This window comes from Plecotus auritus (assembly GCF_963455305.1).
Source record: "Plecotus auritus genome assembly, chromosome: 6".
Lineage (NCBI taxonomy): Eukaryota > Metazoa > Chordata > Mammalia > Chiroptera > Vespertilionidae > Plecotus > Plecotus auritus.
The window spans coordinates 146,093,559-146,116,143 of record NC_137773.1 but is presented as its reverse complement, the minus strand read 5'-3'; the positions used below and the strand labels follow the sequence as shown (position 1 = coordinate 146,116,143).

The following is a 22,585-nucleotide window of genomic DNA, read 5'->3' as shown; positions in this document are numbered from 1 at the left end:
CCATCCCCGGAGGCAGTTGTTTGCAGAGCCGGAGCTGGGGCGCGGGGCGGAGGGCTCCCCGTAGCCGCCCACCAGGGCTCCGGGAGCCAAGTCCTGCCTGGAGAGCGGACTGAGCGCGAGGAGGGCGGAGGAAAGTTGGGGTCGGGGCCGCGGAGCCGGGAGCGCGGAGCCGGGACCGCTGTCCGCGTCTCATGAATATGCAGGAGCCAACTCCCTCCCTCCGTGACGTCACGGGCCGTCCCGGGGTGAGCGCTGGAGCCGCGCGGGGTCCGAGCCAGTGAGCGCGGCTGCTGCCGGCGAGCGAACGGCGCAGCGGCGGCACCGGAGGCCGAGCGCGGCGGCGCCCGAAGCGCACGCAGCAGGAGAGGCGAGGCGGCCCGCGGCCGGGCGGGCACGCGAGGCGCAGCCGGCGCGGGCTGTAGGCGGCAGACAGCTCTGGGCGGCGGCGGCGAGGATGCTGACGGGGAGGCTGTGCTGGGTGCCGCTCCTGCTGGCGCTGGGCGTGGGGAGCGGCAGTGGCAGCGGTGGCGGCGGCAGCCGGCGGCGCCGCCTACTCGCGGCTAAAGGTGGGTGCTGGGGAAGTTTCCTTCTCTCCGAGGTGGGAGACGGGGCGGGCTTGAGGGCGCCAGCGGCGGGGACCCGGCTCACGCTAGATTTGTTCACCCTCCCCTGCCGCAGCTCCCCGGGTTTCGGTGCGGCCGGGATCCCCGAAGTGAGCGCCCTGCGCCGGGGACCAGAGAGGTTCCACCTGCAGACGCCGGCCCAACTTCTGGGCGGGGTCCAGGGACCGAGGAGGAGCGAGCTTTGGGGAGTCTGGACAACTTTGGGGGCTGTCTTGCTGGGGTGGGGGCGCAGTGAGTCGCGGGCGCCGGCTCGGAACGGCAGGAGCGGGGCGCTGGCGCGGGGAGGAGAGGCAGTTGTCTATTCCTGCCCGGAGGGAGGGATCAGCGGCTGTGCCTTCAAAGGAGGGAGCTGAGCTCGGCTACCATCTCGGGGATGGGGTGGGAACTTGTGGGCCCCAGGGGAAACCCCCTGGCTCGCCTCAGTTTTCCCCTGGGCGGGTCTGCCTCCCTTGGGAACACGCGCCCTCCGGGTGGGCGGTGAAGTCGGGTAGAAGTGCGGCAGGTGACGCTCTTCACTTCGCTCTGGCGCAGGTGGGCGGAGGAGCCAGCCCGCCCCGTTAAGTAGGAGATCTTGACCTCCCTACCCCTCCCGCCCCGGAAAAGCAAGGTCTCGGCGAAGGCCTGGCGCTGTCTGGAGACTAGGCTGGCGAGCGGCGGAGTTTGACCGCTGCCTGGAGAGCCAGGGGGAAGGTGGGGGCGCCCGGAGGGCGGGTCTGAAAAGAAGGTCACGTGCTTAAAGGACCTTTCGGAGAGAGTCGAAGGAGGAGTAGACGGGGCGGGGGGCGGGGTGGAGGATGTTAGGTGGCAGTGGGCGCTGGGGAGGCAATACAGATCTGGGCTGGAGCGCCCGGTTTAGTGATAACTTGTTGATTCTCTGCGCTGGCGTGCGTTTGATTTGAGGGCTGTGGCCAAATCGTCCAGGTAACGGTCAAGGGAATCTTGTCTGACCATCATCAGAGGTTAAAAGGGTTTTCATCTGTAGGTAAAGAGGCTCCCTATTAGAGGCAACTTGATTTGTAAACTGGCTTTGAGCCATAGCTTACCAGTCAGGGAGGGAATGTATACCAGGTTTAATTACTTTTTGGACGATGAGGGGAGAGAGAGAGAGAGAGAGAGAGAGAGAGAGAGAGAGAGAGAGAGAGAGACCATTAACCTCCTCTGGGCCTGGGTAGTGCTTGTCTTGCAACTTGAGAATGATAAATGTGCAAATAAGAGAGTTGTTGTTTATCCTGTAATCTTTTACTTTTTTGGTAACATGATTTCAAAACTATTTTATAAGCAGGCATCCTATTTCTTTTCATCAAATTCCCCCACCCCCATCTACTGGAGGGGCCATTTCATTTTTGGGAAAACAAAGAAAAATTTATTATGAGAATGAGTTGCTGATAGGAAGGGGTCATTCGGAGAGACTGTTGCTTTGGTGAAACAAATATAAACCAATGAACTTCAAACCTCTTCCCCAATATAGACACTTGGCTAAACAGGCAAATGTTTATTTTTGGAGATTTTTTCCGTCACTTTGTAGTAGAGGGAATGGTATGTTTATAAGCAAATGTCTACACACAGGGGAGTTCACAGCAAGCAAAGAAAGGGGAAACCCTTGTGTGGGAAGAAGACCTGGTGTGCCCATCATGGCCGAGGTCTCAGGTCAGCATGGAAAGCTTTGTGGAGAAAATAAAGATTCAAAAGAAAAAAATCCAGGCTAGCATGATTTCACGTTTACCTGAACAATTATGTTCATTTTAACACTTTTCATGTCCCCCACTGAGAATATATATGTTCATTTCATGGTGAAACAAGCCATTTGTCTTCCCAGGATAAAAAGTTGGCTCTGCAGAGTAAGGTTGCTGTCTGAATACTCCATTCTTCCTTCTTTCCCCTCCCAACCACTAGGGGGCTGCAAAGAGCGCCGTATAAAAACAGACAAATGTATAAATTTGATCAAAACAGAAACGTTTATTATGACACGTTAGTTGGTATTTATAGAACTGACTTTCCTTATTACAATGTATTTGAATTTCACATTTCCAAATCTCTCACGATATGTGAAGAACATTTGAGAAAATAAAGGTAAGGTTCATGTATAATGCACCCTGCTGCTGATTTTGCCATTGCTAAGGTTTATGTCATGATTATTCCCTTCACTGAAAAAGAGAAGTCAGGAAGGGTTGTGAAAAATATTGAACAAAAAATAGCTTTCCTCTCCTATACAGTCTGTATTCACGTGCAGGAGAAAATTGGGAGTGTGGCAGCGTCAAGCTGCCTGGCAGGGTTGAGTGCACCCTCTGGACAACTGTCTGGAGGCACATCCTCTGGGCTTTGGGCTCACGCGCGATGTGTGTGTGGAGCACAGCTTGTTCTGTTCTGCTTTTGTGTTCCTGGCTTCTTGCTGTAGAGAGTTGAGTAGCTAATCTCAGCAACTGTTTAGGCTTTTCACAGAATTACTGCACTTTCAGTGTAAGCATATTCCCGATTTTGGAAATGACACAATGGCCCAGCATTTATTATAACCCCTTCCCTCCACTCTCCCATATATTGGCTGTTCAAAAAGGACAAACACTTCTTGAAAAGATGAGTTCCCACACACATGTTTTATAAACAAAGCCTGGGAAGTGTTGTGGACCCAAAGAGTCTCTGGGGTAGAGGAGACATGTCTTATCCCAAGGAAAGAAGACAATGCAATTGAGACAGACTTCTTAAGAATGGTTTAGGCTAGATTCAGTGATGTATCTGTGGTCTCAGGTTCCAGGGACCCGGTACACAGTTTCTTTCCCATTCTCAACAGGTCATTGAGGACAGTAACTTAGTACAGACCCGTGGTCGGCAAACTCATTAGTCAACAGCGCCAAATATCAACAGTACAACGATTGAAATTTCTTTTGAGAGCCAAGTTTTTCAAACTTCTTCTAACGCCACTTCTTCAAAATAGACTCGCCCAGGCCGTGGTATTTTGTGGAAGAGCCACACTCAAGGGGCCAAAGAGCTGCATGTGGCTCGTGAGCTGCACTTTGCCGACCACTGGTATAGACCATCAGTGGTTGTAGTGCCCACCGGTGTGCGCAGAGCCAGGCTCTGCTCTGGAGGATTCCTAGGACATATCAGAAGACCATCTCCTATACCCATCTCATTCCTACTGTTTTAAGAACTTTGATCTAGTTGGAGAGAGAAGATTTTTATGTGGAAATTTTAAGAGTATGACAGAATTTTTCCAAAGTATAGTGCAACTATATGGTAGGGACAGACAAGGGAAGTGGAGGTAGGAAGAAGACATGCATTTGGTAATGGGTGGTTGGGTGGAGGAAAAAGCAGAATTATAATAGTAGTGGTGTAATTGTAGTAATTGCAGTTTAAGGAGCCTGTGCCGTGCTGGCACAGCCAAGGGTGAACCTGAGTGGGGGCGGCTGAAAGGCTTAGAAAAGACAAGAGAATGAAAGCTGGTTCTCGGTGGGACGCTGCTTCCTGAGAGACAGCGCTGCACCCCACAAGCCGTGTCTTTATTTTATAGCAGATGCCACGAGGCAAAGTAAGGGCGTGATCAAGATGTTTACAACATTCTCGTGGGTTTCAATCCTACTCAACTACATGCAGCTGAACTCTATCACTCAGGCATGTGGGGCCACGGGTTCGAACCACAGGTTCACACTTACCACTACAGCTGTTGGCTATAATTGTGCTGGGAGGGCTCTGCCCTCCAAGCTGGGACTTGCACGTGGCCACGAGAGGACTGTGCCCTCTCATTAATCCGAGGCTTGAACCTGTCCAAACACTGTAGCCATGCCCCACAGGAGCCCCTCCTTACTATGTAACAGGCACTATGATAATCCCTTTACCTGGGCTGCCTCTAATTTTTAACACCCATGCAGGGCTGGTGTCAGTCCATTTCACAGATGAAGAACTAAGTCTGAGACAGGGTAAATGCCTTGCCAAGACCGCCAGTAGAGGGCATGGTGCTGGGGTGAGAATAAGAAGGGTCACCTGCTCAGTGCCCCTGACTGTCATCAGATATTCTCCCCTTTGGTTTTAAAAGCGGGTCTAGCAGCCACAGGGAAGCGGAGCTGATTCTATATCTGAGTTCCCCGGGAGCCCCATGGCCCTGCCCACAGCAGTAGGAGAGTCCAGGGATGTTGTTCAAAACCTGCTGGTGAGGTGAGGAAAGTGGGCCTTGCTTTCATTAATGGAAACCAGTGTTTTTGCTTTGAGCAGCAGCCTCATCCTCCCTCCCACAGATTCAAAAATCATAGTTGCATATTCCAAATGGCACATTGCAGTACTTCCCGCAGTGGGGAAGGTGGTATGGAATTTTTATGGTGAATTGTTCTAAATCATCTCTGGGCAAGTAGCATGTGTCTTATAGGGGCGTGATAGTTATTTCTCACAAATGACCATAAGCCCTCAGCAATGCATCAGAGGGTGCACCCTGACTTGCTGTCATCCTGAGTCACCTGTGTGGTTCCTGGGCCAGGATGTGCTCATTCCTGCCCTGGATCCTCTGAGCCCAATTCTTTCTGTTACTCAAGACACGGCCAGGCTTAGACACGATCTCCCTAGGAACCTTCCCAGAGGGTCCACCAGGCTGGTCACCCCCAGAAGACCATGGCTCTCCCCCTGGTGTGCCTGGGTGCCTCGTCTGGCTCCAGCACTGCTCTTTGAGGCCCGATGACTGGAATCTGGATCCTGACTCCCCCTGCATCTTTAGGGCCACCCTGCTGCCTGGCCTCCCAAGGTAAGCTGAGCAGTTAGGAGTGGTTGCCACGCTATTGTTTCTTGACATAGACATAGAGAAATCTGGGTTCCAATCCTGGCCCTGCTGCTTCCTAGCTAGATAACCTTGGGCGCATTAGTTAACCCCTTTGAGCCTATTTCCTCATCTATAAAATGGGATACAAAGATCTACGGTACCTTGCAAAATGGTCATCAGGACAGTGCTTAGAAACCACTTAGCCCAGTTCATGGCATGTAAACGGCACTGAACACAAGTAGCTGTAATTATTGATTGCTTAAAGACTGTGCTCTAGCGTCTGAGATTTGGTGAAATTCCCCCTTTCTGACCTCTTGGCAACTCAGTAGCTTTGTTCATATCTTCTCTCAGCCCAAACTCTGTTCTGTTTGTTTGTTTCTCTTTCTCTCTCTTTCTCTGTCTCTCTCTCTGTGTGCATGTGCATGGGTATGCAAATCTCATATAGAAATATAAATATACGTCCATACACACGCCCACATTTGGCTTGGCTTGGCTTGAACCCCTTTCACTAGTCTAGGTACGCCTTGCAGACCAGGGCCAATTCTCAAAAGCCATTGTACTTAATGCAGGCCCAGCTCAGAGTAAGGACTCAGAAATGTGTGTTATATAAATACATAAACATGTCTCCCTGGGCCAGCACTGGAGATGTGGGGTTGGAGTCTCTGGGGGAAGATCTTCGGTGGTGTGATTTTGGTCATAGGGAGCGGTCCACTGCCCAGTTAGCATTCCTCCCAGAGTTGCTGTCCAAGGAAGCAGAGAAGCATTGTTTTTTTGCTTAAGACAACCTCTGCGATGATGCCTGTTTACCTGGAAGGGGGTATGTAACAAGATGACAGCCTGAAACATTATTATTTTTATTATGTGTTACCTCGCCTACCACTCATTGGACCCTGTGGGACATAGTTCCATTGGAATGGTAGGTTTGAGCAGTGGTCGGCAAACTCTTTAGTCAATAGTGCGACAAACCGCGGCTCGCAAGCCGCATGTGGCTCGTGAGCTGCAGTTTGCCGACCACTGGGTTTGAGGATGGACCACGAGAAGCCTGAACTGGGGGAAGAGAGCTGAGCTGAAGACATAGGACAGAGGGTCATTGTCTTCATCAGCTGGGGCTGCTGTAACAAAAATACCACAGACTGGGTGGCTTATGAACAGCAGACATTTATTTCCATAGTTCTGAAGGCTGGAAGTCCAACATCAGCGTGCCAGCATGGTCAGGTTCTGCTGAGAGCTCTCTTCCAGGTTGCAGACTGCCAGTTTCTCAATGTACCCGCACCTGTGGTATGCAGAGACAGGAAGTAAGCTCTCTGAGGAGACCCCTGTAAGGGCACTAAGCCCATTCATGAGCACTCCATCCTCTAACCTCATCTAATCCTAATTATCTCCTAAAGGCCCTGCCTCCAAATACCATCAATTTGGGGGACACAAGCATTCATCCATAACAGTCACGCTATGAACTTTGGGGGAGCAACAGGCACAAGGCAGGAGAGGGTGCTGTCCAGGGGAGGATGCCTGGGGTGAGAGTCAGGCCAATCCCAACATGCACTGGGCTCTGTTATTTAGCTTTATCAGCCAATAGCTACTTCTCAGTATCCTGTTATTCTCTGTGAGGGGAACGAGATACCAAGAATTCCAGATATCACAGTCTGTCTAGGACAAACATTGCACATAACACCAGTTATTGGAGAATTTAATAACATGGAACATGGGAAAAGGGTAGACTGTGCATTACAGCCACTCAATCAGGTGTGTGCTCTAATTATTCCCATATTACGGGTGGGGAAACTGAGACCAGGAAGGTGAAACTCCTTACCCAGTTCACCCAAGTAGAAAAACAGAGCTGGCTTTTGGATCCACAGAGACTAGTTTCAGAGAATGCCCTCTTATTCATTGTGCCAGTAATTCTCAACCCTAGATGCACAGCAGAACCAGTTGAGAGAGTTTTAAAATAACACTGATGCTGCGAACCCACCCTGTAAGATACTGGTGTAATTGCTCTAGGTTAGGGCCTGGGATTTTGTTCAAAGCTTTCAGGTGCTTCTGAGGCCCAGTCAAGGTTGAAAAGTGCTTCCCTTGACTGCTAACAGTCCCCCCGGGAACTTTATATCTTTGCATGCTGTGAGGCTATTCCCAGGTGGGGGCCTTGTTCCTCTACATCTCACCACCTCCAGTTTTTCCCATCACAGTGCCCATAGCCTTCCTATCTCCCCATGCAGACCATGAGCCCCTTGCAGGGGAAGTATCCTGTCACCTCTGTGTGACCAGTTCCTAGCAGTGCCCAGGCAGGGTCCATAGTGGGTGCTGGGTATTGAGGGAGTGTCTGTATGCCAGTGTGATGCCACCCACACCAGCTGTGAGCCCCTTAGTGCGCATGCACAGTTCTCCTGGTCAGTGCCACTTTCTGCCTTTGGTCACTGGTAGGAGCTCCTTATCAGGCCTCTCCCCTTTAGTTATCAGATTGCCCTTCCAAACCAGTCACAGCGTCCACTTAGTAAAGGTCAGAGAACATGAACCACACCACTATGTGTGAGGGAGTCAGGTCCGGCGAGTGCCATTGGAACTCTCACTGAGAAAGGCTGTAATGTCACTCTCATTGCTTCTAAAATGCTTCATTGGCTGAAATTTGATACACATTTTGCAAGTCACTTTTATGACTTCTTTGCATTGCCATGATCTCTCTTGTATTACATAGTTAAATAAATATGTAGTCTTCAAAACAAGTCTGACAAGAAACTCACTGTGGAGAATAAACAAAGGCATGGTCTCCAGGTCATGTGACCTGATCAGTGTGAGGCTTGGGACAGACTACTCAGCCCTCTGGGGTCTGCTTTTTCATGTGCAGAAAGGATAAAACAGTACCTCCCTTCTCTACCCAAGAAAGTTCTCTGCCCACATGGATACTGGATGCCCTATGAAAGGATAAAGTGCCTGAGAAAATAAGGTGTTGAGATTTAAGAAATTTGTGTTGAAACGTTAGGACTCAAGTCCCCGCAATGAAACTCTGCAATATTTCTGTCTTTGTACTGTCTTAGCAATGTAGTTAATTATGTTTTCAGGAGAAGTTTGAATTTAGCATTAATTTTCTTCCCAGTTCTGTGATGCACAGCCTGCATATGTCACACAGCTGGTGGTCACCATGGTTACACAACAAATGCAGCAGTTGCAGGCCCATAGATTTTCTTATGCCATGTGTATGTGTCATTTTCCAATTTGCATGGATAACTGCATTGCAGCAAATTAATTAAAACATATGTTAATCTAAGGCATGTCTCCTTGTTATTAATGAAATATAACGATTATACGGGTATTTGATTTATTATTTTAATTTATAAAATGCTAAATTCTCTTACAAAGTTACATATAGTAATAGGAGAAGCTGACCCATATATAGCATTAGGAAAAATAATCACATTTCTATAAATTAATCACTCTCTAAAAGGATATAGTTCATTAACACCATGAACTGAAAGTGTTAGATGTAAATTAGATTAACCTTTTTAGTGACACTTCCATTTATATTGCATATTCTCTTCAAACTCAAAGCACTTTACATATATTAATTCAATTAACCCTCCACAGACCCATGTTAAGTAAGTACATATATCAAAGTTGGAAGGGAGGAGAAATGAAACCCTTCAGAAATATTGAGGTCCCGGTCTTCCGGTGTTTTATTTATGATTTCCTCTGCAGCAGCACAGTTTATCCTGGACTGTGTAGCTTGAGAATACGGATTCAGGCTTTCTCTCTAGTGCTGCCAAGAAACACTTAGCGTGTCACTCCATACCTGAAGCCAGAGATGCTCTTCCTAATTCTCAGGCCAAATGCTCTAAGGAAACTTCTGCCTTGTTTCATAAACTAAACCCCAGCAACTCAGTGGACACGTTTGGCTGTGGGCAGGGCATCTCCAAGTGGGTGTGGGTGATGAGACCTTAGTGCCCCACTCTGGCATCTGGAGGGTCATCTTCCCCTGGGCCAGCTGCCGCTCCCCCTTTAGCCTTCTTCCCTTGACCATGCAGACACAGAGGACACACTGTGAACAAGGCCTTGAGATGTGAACGGGAAAAGAACAAGGAGCAACAGGGAGATGAAAATGGGTCCTAACTTCTTCATCTGGGTTCTCTCTTCAGGCCTGCCTCAGTGGGGTGCAGAGACTGTGGTCCCTTTACTAGCTGGGGTAGAGAGTGAGGGCCAGAGAGAGGAAGGATGCTCTGTCTAGCTAAAAGTCTGTTTCTTGGGAAAGTTTTCTGGGCTGGATCTTATGCTGTAGCTCTCACCAGGGATGCCCATTTCCTATGGCAGCCACGCCTATTTGCAGGGCTTAGAATCATTGCCCCAGACCTCCTGGAGGTATGTACAGAGGGGAGAGAAAGGGGATTCGGATGGAGGAGGGCTGGCATTTGCTTAGTTTGATTGGATGTGCGTTTGGTGGTTGGAGGTTCTGAATGTTTATTTTTCCAACTCTTTCTGTTCCTTTAAGTTCTGAAACCCACAAGTGTTCTCCTGTTTATTCTACAAACAAGTCCCCATGAGATACAGTGTATCAGGGGTGGGCAAACTTTTTGACTCGAGGGCCACAATGGGTTCTTAAACTGGACCGGAGGGCCGGAACAAAAGCACGAATGGAGTGTTTGTGTGAACTAATATAAATTCAAAGTAAAGGAGCCGTGGGGAGAGCAAGAGAACCAGATAGAACAGCCGGATCCGGCCCGCGGGCCGTAGTTTGCCCACGGCTGGTGTAGCTAGTGGTTTTAAACCTATCAAGGGAAATGATAACCCAAAGGAATGAATAACGAATGGTTAGGCATTACATAGAGGGTAGGAGAACAATTTTGGAGTGTGGCGAAGTCTTCTCCTTGCCTCTGGAATTAGAAAACCACTCAATCTGGTCTTCTAAGCAAACATGCAAGGATAGTTTAAGCCCGTCCCGTCCTAGAATCTCAGTTCATTTTGCTCTGCCAGCAATTCTTGGCATGCATCTCTCTACTGCACATTGCCCCATTTTCTTCTATCCATACCCTGCCTGGGAGGGATTAAGAATCAGGACATAGAACCAAGAACTAAAAGATAAGCCATCACTTAGGAAATTCACAGAAGTACTGGGGAATGAAAGTATTCAGTTTGTAGTTCATGGTATTTTAAGAGCTTCCCTCCTTCCCTTCCTCCTTCCTTCCCCTGCTCCTTCCCTTCCACCCTCCTTCTCTCTCTCCCTCTCTCCTTTTTTTTTGGTGGTGTTTTTGTTTGTGCGAGGGTAGATGGTCATTTGGAGTAGGAAAGGAGGCTGGATGTCATTAATAATCAAAGTTAAAATAATTTCACATTCAAGACATAGATTTTACCTTCCTAGCTTTCCTTTTGTTGTCATTTTTCTCCCAAAAGAAAATTAATTATTTCAACTTTATTGCACCATCATCAGAAATAATCAAGATAGTTGTATCTTGTTTGGTTATTAATTTTAAAATTATATTAAGACTTTTTAGTGATTTATTATTCTTTTAATTAGATGTCATGAATAAAGCACTTTTATTGCACTAGCATCATTTTTCTCTTTGAACATGCCTCTTCTCTACTCTACCCTTCCAGTAGTTTTAATTCCAGCTCTGCTACCGACAGGAACTCAAGTCAGAGACCAGCCAGCAATCTTTGCTTGAAGCTGTAGCTTTTACTGGAGTTTTGCTTGCAGACATGTCCCACTACCACTTTGTCCCAGAGCCCAAGGGTCAGGGTGGGGGGCAGGGAAGGGCTGACAGAACTGTTGTATCAGCCTTCAGCACCCCTCTTGTCCCACCATTCCTTCATCCTTTGACATCTCTTCCTGCCCTCTCCCCCTTAGGCTCTGGACTGCTCTAAAGCCACTCCTTAAAATACTATCAATAATGATGAAAATCATCATCATCCTAGTCTTAAAATTTGTTTTCTTTGTCCAGTGGAAAATGTGAATAACACCATCTTTAGAAAACTTAACTACTTCTATTCATCAGACCAAGTCACCTGGTTCACACCATGGGCTCCTGTATAGGAAATCTGGAGCTGCCATGGCCCCTGCCCCAGTCTGCATGACTCGAGTGCCCTAAAGCTCTTGTGACACCATCTTATCAGAGAGGACACACTTTCTTGTAAACTAAGATCATGGGAAACAATGCATGATCTCAGTTGGTGACATTTTCATGTAGAAAAGGAATGAAGCTGCATTTTCATTCATGCAGTTGCACATTGCTGGTGTTTTAGGCAAGCATGGCAGGCTATCTGGAAGGTGCGGGGCATGTGAGGCCAATGGATTTCTATTATGGTGCTCAAACCTTATTAGAGTGATATCAGCAATTGTGTCCAAATTGTATGGACCCTCTAGGAGTCAGTCTACGGGACACGCCTGTGATCTAAAAGTTGGCAGTGGCTATCACAGATCCCTAGGAAACTGGGCTCCTGCCCATGCTGTCTACCTGCACTGGTGGATCTTGAGTGTCTTCAGCTTTGGGTCCTGGCATGAGACAACCTGACGCTTGGCGTGGGCAGCTTCTGTGGCTGTACACTTTGACATCCTCTCTTTCCAAGACCAAGGCAGCCTCAATTTCTGGGGACTTTGAGCCCTGTCAGTCCCCAGCCCACTTTTCCCTGTGTATATCCAGGCTGGAGCTTGGACCCAACAGGGTTTTACTAAAACAGGGTGGATTTTAGTAAAGGATCATGAATCTAGACCTCTGATTTTCATCCCTATCAGAACCAATGGCCCCTTTTTACAACACACATTTTGTAGTGCCCCCGTTATTACCCTGAAATGAAATTTACTGATACTATTATTTGCTTGTGTACATAATTTAGCAAATCAATGTAATGCCTCAACTGAAATATAAAGGAACTAAAAGGAAAATAATGTATAATCCAATAATATGTCATGCTTAGACCTAACTATACTAGAGGAAGTAAATTAGATGCTTGCTGTGAATTCCACAGCTACAAATGCAAATGGACCCAGGTGTGTAGCATTGGGAATTCAGATATCTTCAGCAGTATTGGGGTGATATCCTATCTAATAAAGAGGGAATATGCTAATTAACCATCACTCCATCACAAAGATGGCTGCACCCACAACTGTGGCCAAGTTCCCATAAGGAGCCTTAATGAGCAATCAGCAGGGACCTGAGGCTACACCCTCCCCCGCTCCCGTGGGGCTTGACAGGAGACCTCAGGCCGTGTCCTGCACCCAGCAGGGCTTGACAGGGGACCTCAAGGTGCGCATCCCGTCCTGGTGCTGGGCTAGGGGACCTCAGGCGGCTCTCCCGGCCCCAGCGCCAGGCTGGGGGACCTCAGGCCATGCCCCCCACCAGGTGGGGCTTGACAGGGCCTTTAGGCCATGCTCCCCACCCAGCGGGGCTTGACGGGGGAGCTCAAGGTGCACCCCAGTGCTGGGTCGGGGGAACTCAGGCCGCACCCTTTGCCCAGCGGGGCTTAACAGGGGACCTGAGGCTGTGCCCCCCTCCTGGTGCTGGGCCAGGGGACCTGAGGCTACGTCCCCTGCCTGGTGGGGCTTGACAAGGGTGGGACTGGCCAGGTCTGGATCTAGCCCAATGGGGGGGGGGTGCTGGCTGGGTCTGGGTCTCACACGATTTTGAGGCGCATGTGGGTGGGCGGGGACTTGACTCTGGGTCCCATGGTGTGCCCCAGACTCTGACAGGAGGAAGGTTTTCATATACATTTTACTAATTTTCTTTCATCTCTGACACTTCTATTATAGAGAAAGGGCAAATAGCAATATTAAATTATTTCCTCTAATTAATCTCCTTTTAATGTGCATGAATATCGTGCACCGGGCCGCTAGAAATATTTAGAAATGGTGAAATACTTCTGGTGAACAACAAGACAGAGTCTACTCTGGCTTCAATTCACAGGATGGCTGTATTCCTGGAAAACTCACTGTTTATTAAAAGCTACACAAGAATATTTTTTGACCCAATCCAGTGCCACCCATGGATTGAGAACTGTGGAGCTCCAGATGGTGTGCTGGGGGATGCTCAGGCCAAAAGGTGCCCGGGTGCCAGCTACACTCACAAGTTCCTGGATCTAAGAGGTACCAAAGATGGACCCCCATATGTGCTGGCAGACTGAAATTGCCTTAAAGGGTAGATGACTTCTGGAATTATAGTCTTTCTGGGACCCTTCTGGGGAAAAGGGGGAGAATACCACTAGCTGGTAGGCAGCTAGAAAAGGTTGTCAGATGTCATAAGAAGAAGGCCTTCTGCAGAATAAGGCCTTCCCCATGGGGCATGTTGGAAGACCACACAGAGTCCATAAACTATATGCTGGAACAATATTCGCCAGCAGAAGAAAGGGCTGGTACTTTGCCCAGTGAAGTATGAGACATCTCTTAGTCTTCCCCCTTTCCTCAGGCGGAAGAGCAGGGTGGAGGGAGGGGCAGAGGGCAGAACACTCCGGCCCCTCTGGCCTGAGACTGTGGAATGCCCGCCTTTGCAGGGGAGGGTGGGGGGAGTAGAAGATCTTTGGACCGTAGGAGATCGAAGTTTAGAAATGAACTGGATTCTTAGTAACAGAAAGGAAATGAAGAGCTATGTAATTGGGCTGGAGTATCCTTAAGGCACTTGCCACCCAGTGGTAAAGTGGAGCTTGACATAGCATGTTCGGGGGCAAAAAATAACATCATTTCATGTTTATAACCCGATGGATTAAACTCCAACACTCTGCCTAGAGTATTTATTATGGTCAATACTGATATTTCAGAGATAAAACACTGTTCTCTTGGTTGGAAAATTCTTCCTTAGTGTTTTCATGGATAATTTAGAGGGATGAGGATTTTTATTTTGTTTTGTTTTTAATCCCTAGATGTCTGTTATTCCTCCCCCACCCCCCCTTCCTTTACAGGAGCTTGTGGTGTTACTAGGAGAGAGGCTGAATTGCCAAAAAGGGTTTCAGTAACTTTGAGCTGAAAATGCACTTTAATATTTCGATTTAATGGAGAATGGTACATCCCCTTAATAAGTAGTTCAGTGACATTTGGCAGTTCTGTAATATTTGACTTGGGGTAGAGTTTATAAAAATTTCAGTCGAACGGTAACTTCAGGGCACTAAGGGATGTATGTATTTCTGAAATGAGAAGACCGAGTTGACATTCTGATTCTAAAATCAACATCATCTCTGATGCGTCACCATATTTTCAATTATAATGGATGATGGGCTGAGAATTTAAAATCAGCTTCCCTGCAAACACCACACAGACGCAGCTTGTGTGGGATAAAGAGAGGAGCCTGGGTGGGAGGGGGTTCTCAGGCCCACTCTTCCAGCTCAAGGTATGAAAATGCTTCCTTCTCTGAGGCTGCTTTGGTTTCTCCGCCCCTCCCCCACGCTGCCCCCGCACCCCACTGGTTCCTTGGGGATTTTTTAGAAAGTGGAATCTTTTCTAACTTTGTGGGGAATTAATATCCTGATGCACCTGAAATGCTTGAACTTGGGAAAAGTCAAGTCATGGCAGTAAGAGCCTGAAGCTGTATGAAATACCTCGGACAGCCAGACAAAAGTATTTCTAACAGAAAATTTGGGGAGTAACACAGATGGGTAGGGGCATGGGGCTCTATGATCTCTTTGGCATTTCAGGATAAATTCAGATTTTCTCCACCTGTTTGTTTCCCTTTTCAGCCTTATCTCACTCTCTGCGTAAAAAATGCCTTAAACGGATTATACCAAGTTCTCAATAAGGCACCCCTGGGCAGCGATTATGCTCAGGCAGTCCTAGGATGCACTGCTTTTGTGGAGTACTGTTTGTTGTTGTTGTTATTGTTTTGTCCAGGAGTCCCAGGAGCACACCTCCTTGTACCTGAGGATGGTCACGACAAAACCAGGTCTGTCGTGGCCTGTTCTGCCCATAGCCAGCCCAGGATGGGGAAGGGCCAGTCACCTTCCCCACCCCACTCAGCTGGGCATGGAGCAGCTATCAGGTTAGGTGGAATCTGCTACCAGTGGCCATGACTTAGGGACCTCCTCCCTAGAGGGGATGTGAACTCCACACTGGACCTTACAGCGGGTCTGGATCCCGTCATCTGACTCAATAGATAGATGCTGGTTGGATAAAGATGAGACATAGCCAGCCCTAGTGTGTGGGGAGGGTGATTGTGTGCTCGTAGAGGGTGGTGGTAACAGACGTTATTGGTGTCCTGCTCACATATCCTCTGCTCCTGCCTTTTTCATGCACGGAGGCCCAACTTCTAGCGCCACCAGCCCTTTGCCTGGGAGCTTCTGTGGCCACTAGACCTCTCTCTGCTTGACTGTGTGGCAGGTCAGAAGTCCCAGGGAATTCCCACCAGGAAAGGTCCTCAACCAGTGACTGACAGCAGTTGTAGGATCAGTACGCCCATCACTTCCTCTTCCCTCAAGTGAGAGAACATCTGCAGCCTTTCACACAGCCCCCCAGGGGTCCCCAGGAGGTCTGCGCTCACTCACCCACATGGTGACTTGCTTACACCCTTTGTTCCTGAGTCACTTGTCTTCCCTGCTGGTCTTTCCTGAGGTCACCTCCTAGGTACACTCCCTGCACTCAAATCCTTGTCTTTCTGAGAGAACCCAACCTGGGAGAGGGATGCACAGAAGATAGTTTATAACATAAGTGCTCTCTCTGGATTCTTCTTCTATAGCAAATATTACATTTCAGGGTCTGAATGCTGGGGTTCCTTGACACATACAGTCAGACATGGTTGGCATCTGGGAGTGGACGTTTGGAGGACCCTGCTTACCCCTGACAGGTGTCTCCCTTCACTGAACCTGGAGCACTCCTGGCCAGCACTTATTAGACTTGGCTCACACCCACCTGGGGTCAGGAGGCTTCTGTGCAACAAACACACTGCCGTGTCTGCAGCTGGGGCAGGCCCTGGGTGTGGCCGTGGGGATGACTTTTACTCTGGGCCCAGGACTCTGAAGGCTCCTTGAGGGCAGAGTGGCCCCAGCTCCTTCCCCAAGATCTGGGCTAAGGCAGGCACCATCCTCCCCAGGTGAAAGGAGTTGAATTAGGCTGAGCGCCTGCAGCACACATCATCCACGCGTCAGGGGGAACACTTGGCGCCTCTGATCACAGCCAGATTTCTCCAGTGTCTATTTCCAGCGTTTTCCCAGAGCACCTATAAGTAAATTTGCAAAGCAGATCCCTCTGTCTGCTGCGCTTCCTTCTCTGACGTGGAACAGCCAGCAGAACTGAAAATCTATCCCTATACCCACCTCCGCTGGCCCAAGGGTCTGAGTTACTGTGGTCCTGCAGTTATTTAGGGTAAAGCACTGAAAAATCAGAGTGATACAAATTCTGCCCTTTCTCTGAGAGACTTAATGCACCCAGCCATTGTCAGCTGAACAGTGTGATGGGAACTGGTCCATCAGCTTGGCTTTTAAACACAGTCCGGCTCACGTGGATGGGATTTAGTGTTTTTTATTTTTGACAGCCAGGTGACTTTATTTCAGAGGTGAGTGTTATCAGCATATAGAATAAGGTAAATAGGCCATCTCAGACGCTGAGTACAACATCTGATTTATTTAAAACGTTCTCTTAATTCTAGGTGCCTGAGTGATGTGTGGTGTATGAATCCTGATTTGATGTATGGATTCTGATTAGGCCACTTAGAAGCTATGAGATCTTGGAAAAATTGCATCACTTCTCTGAGAGTCAGATATCTCATCCCTAAGATGAGTATGTTGAATCCTAGCTCAGATGCTGTTATAAAGATAAAGTAAGCCAAAGACTTAAAATACTTGGCATACACAAGGCCAGTGTTCTGGTTATCTACCGCTGCCTAACAAATTACCCCATGACTTAGCAATGTAAAGCAGCAGCCATTTTATTATGTTCATAGATCCAGTGGCCTGGGAATTTAGACAGGGGGGCGGGATAGCTTGTCTGTGCTCTGCGATGCCTGTGGCCTTGAATGACTGGGGGTTGGTTGGGGTCATCTGGTGGTTTCTTCACTCACATGTCTGGTGCCTGGGCTGGGATGACTCGAGGACTGGGCTCAGCTGGGGCAACTGACCAGAGCTGCATGTGGCCTTCACCTGTGGTTCAGCCTCCTCTCTGCATGAAGACCTCAGGACAGTCATTCTTCTACTTGGCAGCTCAGGGTTCCGTGCACAAAGTGAGAGGGAGCTGCAAGGCCTCTGGGGACCCAGCTGGGCCCCTCTCCTAAGTCACCTAGAAGCAGGCCCTTTTTACCTCCTGTGTTTCTCTCACTAGAGGATGACTTTTGTGTTTTCTCCTTTGATTCTATTTGTCCATGACCTTGGCCTTAGTCTGTCATGGCCCAAGAAAGGATGGGAGGCACTCACTTTCTGGACAATAAGCCTGGAGCACATCCATTGAGGGGGGCCACATGTAGGGTGGGAACTCTGAAGGAAAGATAGGTCCCTGTTGGAGGTTAGACCCAAAGCCAGTGGGAAGAGGTGGTGACAGGGTGGAAGAACCTGAGGATAGTTACCCTCATTCTCGGACTTGACACACATCAGCTCAGCTCATCCTCATAGGGATTCCGTGAGGTGGGTCTCCTAACTTTCCCATTTTATAGTTGAAGAAGCTAAGTCTTTGAGAGCTTTAGTAAGTCTGTAAGGAGTGGCATTGGGATTTGAAGCCAGATCTGACTTCAGAGCCTATGCTCTTAATATTGTCATGGTAGGCAGCCTCTCACTTAGAGATTCTTCTCTTTTCTTTTCTTTCCTTTTCTTTTCTTTTCGTCTCTTCTCTTCTCTTCTCTTCTCTTCTCTTCTCTTCTCTTCTCTTCTCTTCTCTTTTCTTTTCTTTCTTCCCTCCCTCCTTCCCTCCCTCCCTATTTATTAAATTTATTGGGGTGACATTGGTTAGTAAGATTATATAGTTTTCAAGTATACATTTCTATGATACAAGATCTGTATATTGCATTGTGTGCCTACCACCCGAAGTGAAATCATCTTTCATCACCATATATTTGTCCTCCTTTACCCTTTACTACCCCCGCCCCCTTCCCTATTTATGATACAGTAATCATTTTCCATGACTCCATTCCGTACTTATGAAACCAAGAGTGTGCCTTCTCCTGTATTCTCCCCTCCTGTGCACATGGAGTCCCTCAGGAAATAGCACTGGGCTTGGTAGAGAGGCCGCCACCTTCTTCAGGGGCCCAGCCTGGCGATTGTTTTGCTGGCCACACCAGCTGGGCTCCAGTGGATTGGGGGCAGGGAAGGTATTATTGTTCATATCATAGTCTCCAAAGGAAATTTTGTTCTTGTTTATTCTGAAGTATTGGTTTTGAAATTGAAACACAGAAGGGCTACTAAAAGGCTGTCCCATTTGGAAAGGGCTCTCTTCCACCCCCCCACCCCCCTTGATTTCAGGTTAAAAGCAATAACTATGAAGCAAACAGAAAGAAACCCTCCAAAGAATAGTGTGAATGGCTCTGACAGGTTAAAGCTGTTGGATAAATGCAGAATTTACATGACAAAATCCCGAGCACAATGCTGATTGTCATTCACCAGTAATAAGATTCCCGGAAAAGCTAAAAATCTTAATTAAAAAACACACACATTAATTTATTTTTGTTAGTAAAGTGTCCTTTTGCCTTAGGAATGACTTTGGGTAGAATATTGCTCTCCCCAAACTTAACTTTACCAAGGCTGGATCTGCTTCCTCTTCGACCCCTCACCCGCACTTTTTCTTCCTGATTTAGCAGGTTGCATGGAACATTGAAGGCTTTGGCCAATGCTGTCCATTGGAGAGAGAATTCTGCCCTCAAGAAGATCTACGTTTTGATGGGAAAACTAACAAGCTAACAGATTAAAATATTCAATCATGGTTTTGGACAGAAGGACAGCACAGGCATTTACTGAGGCTGAAGAGTTAGGGCTGGTAGAGGTGGTGAGAAGAGGTGATGCCTACTCATGAGTGGGAGACCTTGGAGCTACCCAGATCTTCAGCCTTGTCTCCTCTTGGACTGTGCCAGCCCCATCGGACAATTAAACCTCAGGGGAGGACCCAGGTGTTTCACCCTCAAGGCAATACCCCTTCCTGTCCCTGCAGGACCTAGGATGCCTTGGTCTCCTCCCTATCCACAGCCTCCATCCCAGATCTACACCAGTGGACAGAAATCAAGTCTCCTTAACTGGGACTTTTCTATGAAGCTTTACCTTTCTTCTCTCATAATTGTGTCTGATTCTAACTTGTACATACCTCAATTACAGTCCATGCAATCCTTACTTTTTATTTTTTTTTTTAATTTGAAAAACTGGATTTGCCTACCAGATAATAAAGTCTATAAAGGGACTGGTTTCATGTTGCAGTTTATCTCTGTCTCCCAGCACCTGGTAGTTAACTGTTGACAGAGGAATGAATGAATGAATGTTGATTCACTGAGCTACCTTGGAGTGTGTAGGACTCTGGGGAGTTTGGAGCAGGCAAATGATGTCGGGGAACAACCCAAAGTCAACAGAGAGCTTGTGCTATGTCAAGCACAAGCTGAGACCAGCCCGTTTTTACCATGGGCTACCATCTGAAGGCGTGGGGAGCATGGGGGCCCCCTTTCTAATGCTGGGCCCCATCGCCCTGAGCTAGAGGGCTGGGCTAGGGCAGGAAAGGTTCTCAGCCACTGATAGTCTCAAATACCACGGGAGCTCTTGTGTCAAACTCATCAAAAGCAAGTACTTTCTCTTGTTTTTCTGATTCTTTTTTTCCTGCTGCGTTACTGCCTGTGAGAAAGCCGCTATCCACCCACCCGTGCAGGGCCCCGAGTTTGATATTCAATGATCTACCCTTCTGCCAGGGCTGTGCAGAACCAGGGCTTAGCCAGGAGGCCCAGGCTGCTTGTCCTCCTTCCCAAGGAGGGCCTGGGCCACTCTCACTCTGAAGTCTGGTCAGAGCAAATACCTGCTCCTGCTTGATTTCCAGTCTGGGTGTGTTGTTGCCCTGGATAGAACCCTTGGCCAATGTCTCCTAGGAGCCTGGGGCTGTGGGACTATCAATGAGGACCAAGAATACTGCTGGCCTGCTCTTGGGAGGGCTTATTGGCCACATGGTGTACGTGCCCACCTGCAGCACATGCCCTGGAGATATGGGAGTGAGTTGTGTATGCTCATTTTTTCCTTAGCTTTATCTCCCTGCTGTCCATATTTCCCCTTCATATGCCTCAGTAATTACTTTCCTCATTTGGCACAGTATGCATTTCTTTATAAAAGGCTGAAATCCATTGCAGAATGTGATGGAGCATCAGTGGATAAAGTAATAAACTGGATTTCTGCCAGGGTGACATGAGGAACTTGAAGACACGACCGGCCCCGATGTACCAGGTGGGCTGGGGGGATGAGCTTTGGGGAAGGGAGGTCCATTAGGAACCTGGAGAGAAATAACGGGCAGCCTGTGTTCCTTCTAAGGGGTGGCGTGTCTCTGTAGAGTCCGATTCATAATCTCATGCAAAGGAAACCCAGGATATCTGGGAAATAGATCCCCTGTGAGGCCTTCCATCATCCTACCAATGTGACATCATTGAATATGGACTTGGGAAGTGCTGCGCATAATTAGTTTTTGTGAGCTGTTATGAACCAGCTCAGCGAACCACCACACTCTTTCCATCCTCTTTTTCCCATCTTCTCTGTCTCACCCTAGTTCAGACCCCTGTTGATATGTCTCCTCACTGTGTTTTCAGTCTCTTTTCCCTTCCAGGCATCCTTCACCAGATGTGAACATATAAGCCCCTAACTAAAGAGTGATGGGAGTTTCCCATTGCTTAGAAGAATACCAAGAGTCTTTTTGGCATTGTTCATGGAGGACATAGCCGTGCCATCTCTGTACCCTTCACCCTACTCCCAGGCTGAACACTGGGCTTGAACCATCAAGGGACCAGTACCCACCTGCTGACTTTCTTGACATTTTGCCTATCTTATTTTTTTGTACCTTCCATCACTTTAGCTGTTTTAAGTATTCAATCATTTTAGAATATTTGCTTGGTACGCTATGTAGGGATGAACATGTAGGAAGCCAGGGGCTGATTCAGTTCTGCTTCTGGGTGCCTAGGGATTCTTGAGAGGAGGGGAATGTCTTCTCAGTGTCCATCATCTTGGGGTGTTACAAAGGCTCTTGTGAAATAAGTTATAGTTTAGAGCATTGGTTCTCAACCTTCCTAATGCCGCGACCCTTTAATACAGTTCCTCATGTTGTGGTGACCCGCAATCGTAAAATTATTTTCGTTGCTACTTCATAACTGTAATTTTGCTACTGTTATGAATCATAATGTAAATATCCGTGTTTTCCGATGGTCTTAGGCTCCACAGCAGCGGTTTTCAACCGCTAGCAGGGTCACCTAAGACCATCGAAAAACACGGATATTTACATTACAATTCATAACAGTAGCAAAATTACAGTTATGAAGTAGAAACGAAAATAATTTTATGATTGGGGGTCACCACAACATGAGGAACTGTATTAAAGGGTCGCGGCATTAGGAAGGTTGAGAACCACTGGTTTAGAGGGTCACATCATTGGTCTTGAAAAACTTAAGATTCTCTTGGGTATATGTTAACTTAGAAACAATGGATTCAAATGTATCGCCATTCCTTTGCCAAATTGTTAACCCTTTCTTCTAGAAATAATAAGAATTTATCAAAATTTCTGTCTGGGTTGAGCAGTGGAGATACAGAGAAGAGCAGGGCCTGGTCAGAGTTCACAGGCTGTTGGCTGACCCTGGAGTCCCAGTACTTCAGTCAACTGTTTATATAGGGAGCCAGGGAAAGACTCCCGAAATTAGCCTCAGCAAAAGTCCTACCAGTTTACCAACCACCTCCCAGGGCTCTTGTTATGTTGGGGTTTTGATTAGAACAAGAGCTCTGGAAAGCTGACTGTGTATAAGAACATAATATGGGATTATTATTCATTTATGTTACCACTGTGTCTGTGTGTGCGTGTGTGCTTGTCCATGCACCCTCAGCTCTTTTCTGGATATTATGGGGAGGGGGGATGGGAGTGACAGGGGGAGGCATAAATGAAGAAAAAGACCCCACCTCTGTCTTCAAGGGGCTTACACTCAAAATGTGGATAAAAGTGGAGTTTTAACAAGACATAGAGCCCTAGCCAGTTTGGCTCAGTGGTTCTAGTGTTGGCCCGAGGACTGAAGCGTCATGGGTTCGATTCCGGTCAAGGGCACCTACCTGGGTTTCAGGTTCAATCCCAGGCCCGGGTTGGGAGGCAACCAATTATTGTCTGTCTCTCTCTCACATTGATGTATGTCTCCCTCTG

General features: G+C 47.9%; 1 protein-coding gene across 2 annotated transcripts in view; it reads left to right on the top strand.

Moving 5' to 3' along the window:
- Positions 1 to 311: 311 nt before the first annotated feature.
- Positions 312 to 22,585, top strand: part of CLSTN2 (calsyntenin 2) — a 571,355-nt gene continuing 549,081 nt past the window's right edge. Inside the window, exon 1 of one of the 2 annotated variants that reach the window (XM_080675259.1) lies at positions 312 to 566. In XM_080675259.1, the coding sequence (XP_080531385.1) occupies positions 455 to 566 (112 nt within the window). In that variant the 5' untranslated portion in view covers positions 312 to 454. The remainder of the gene's footprint in view (positions 567 to 22,585) is intronic. The other variant, XM_080675258.1, reaches the window with a different exon arrangement.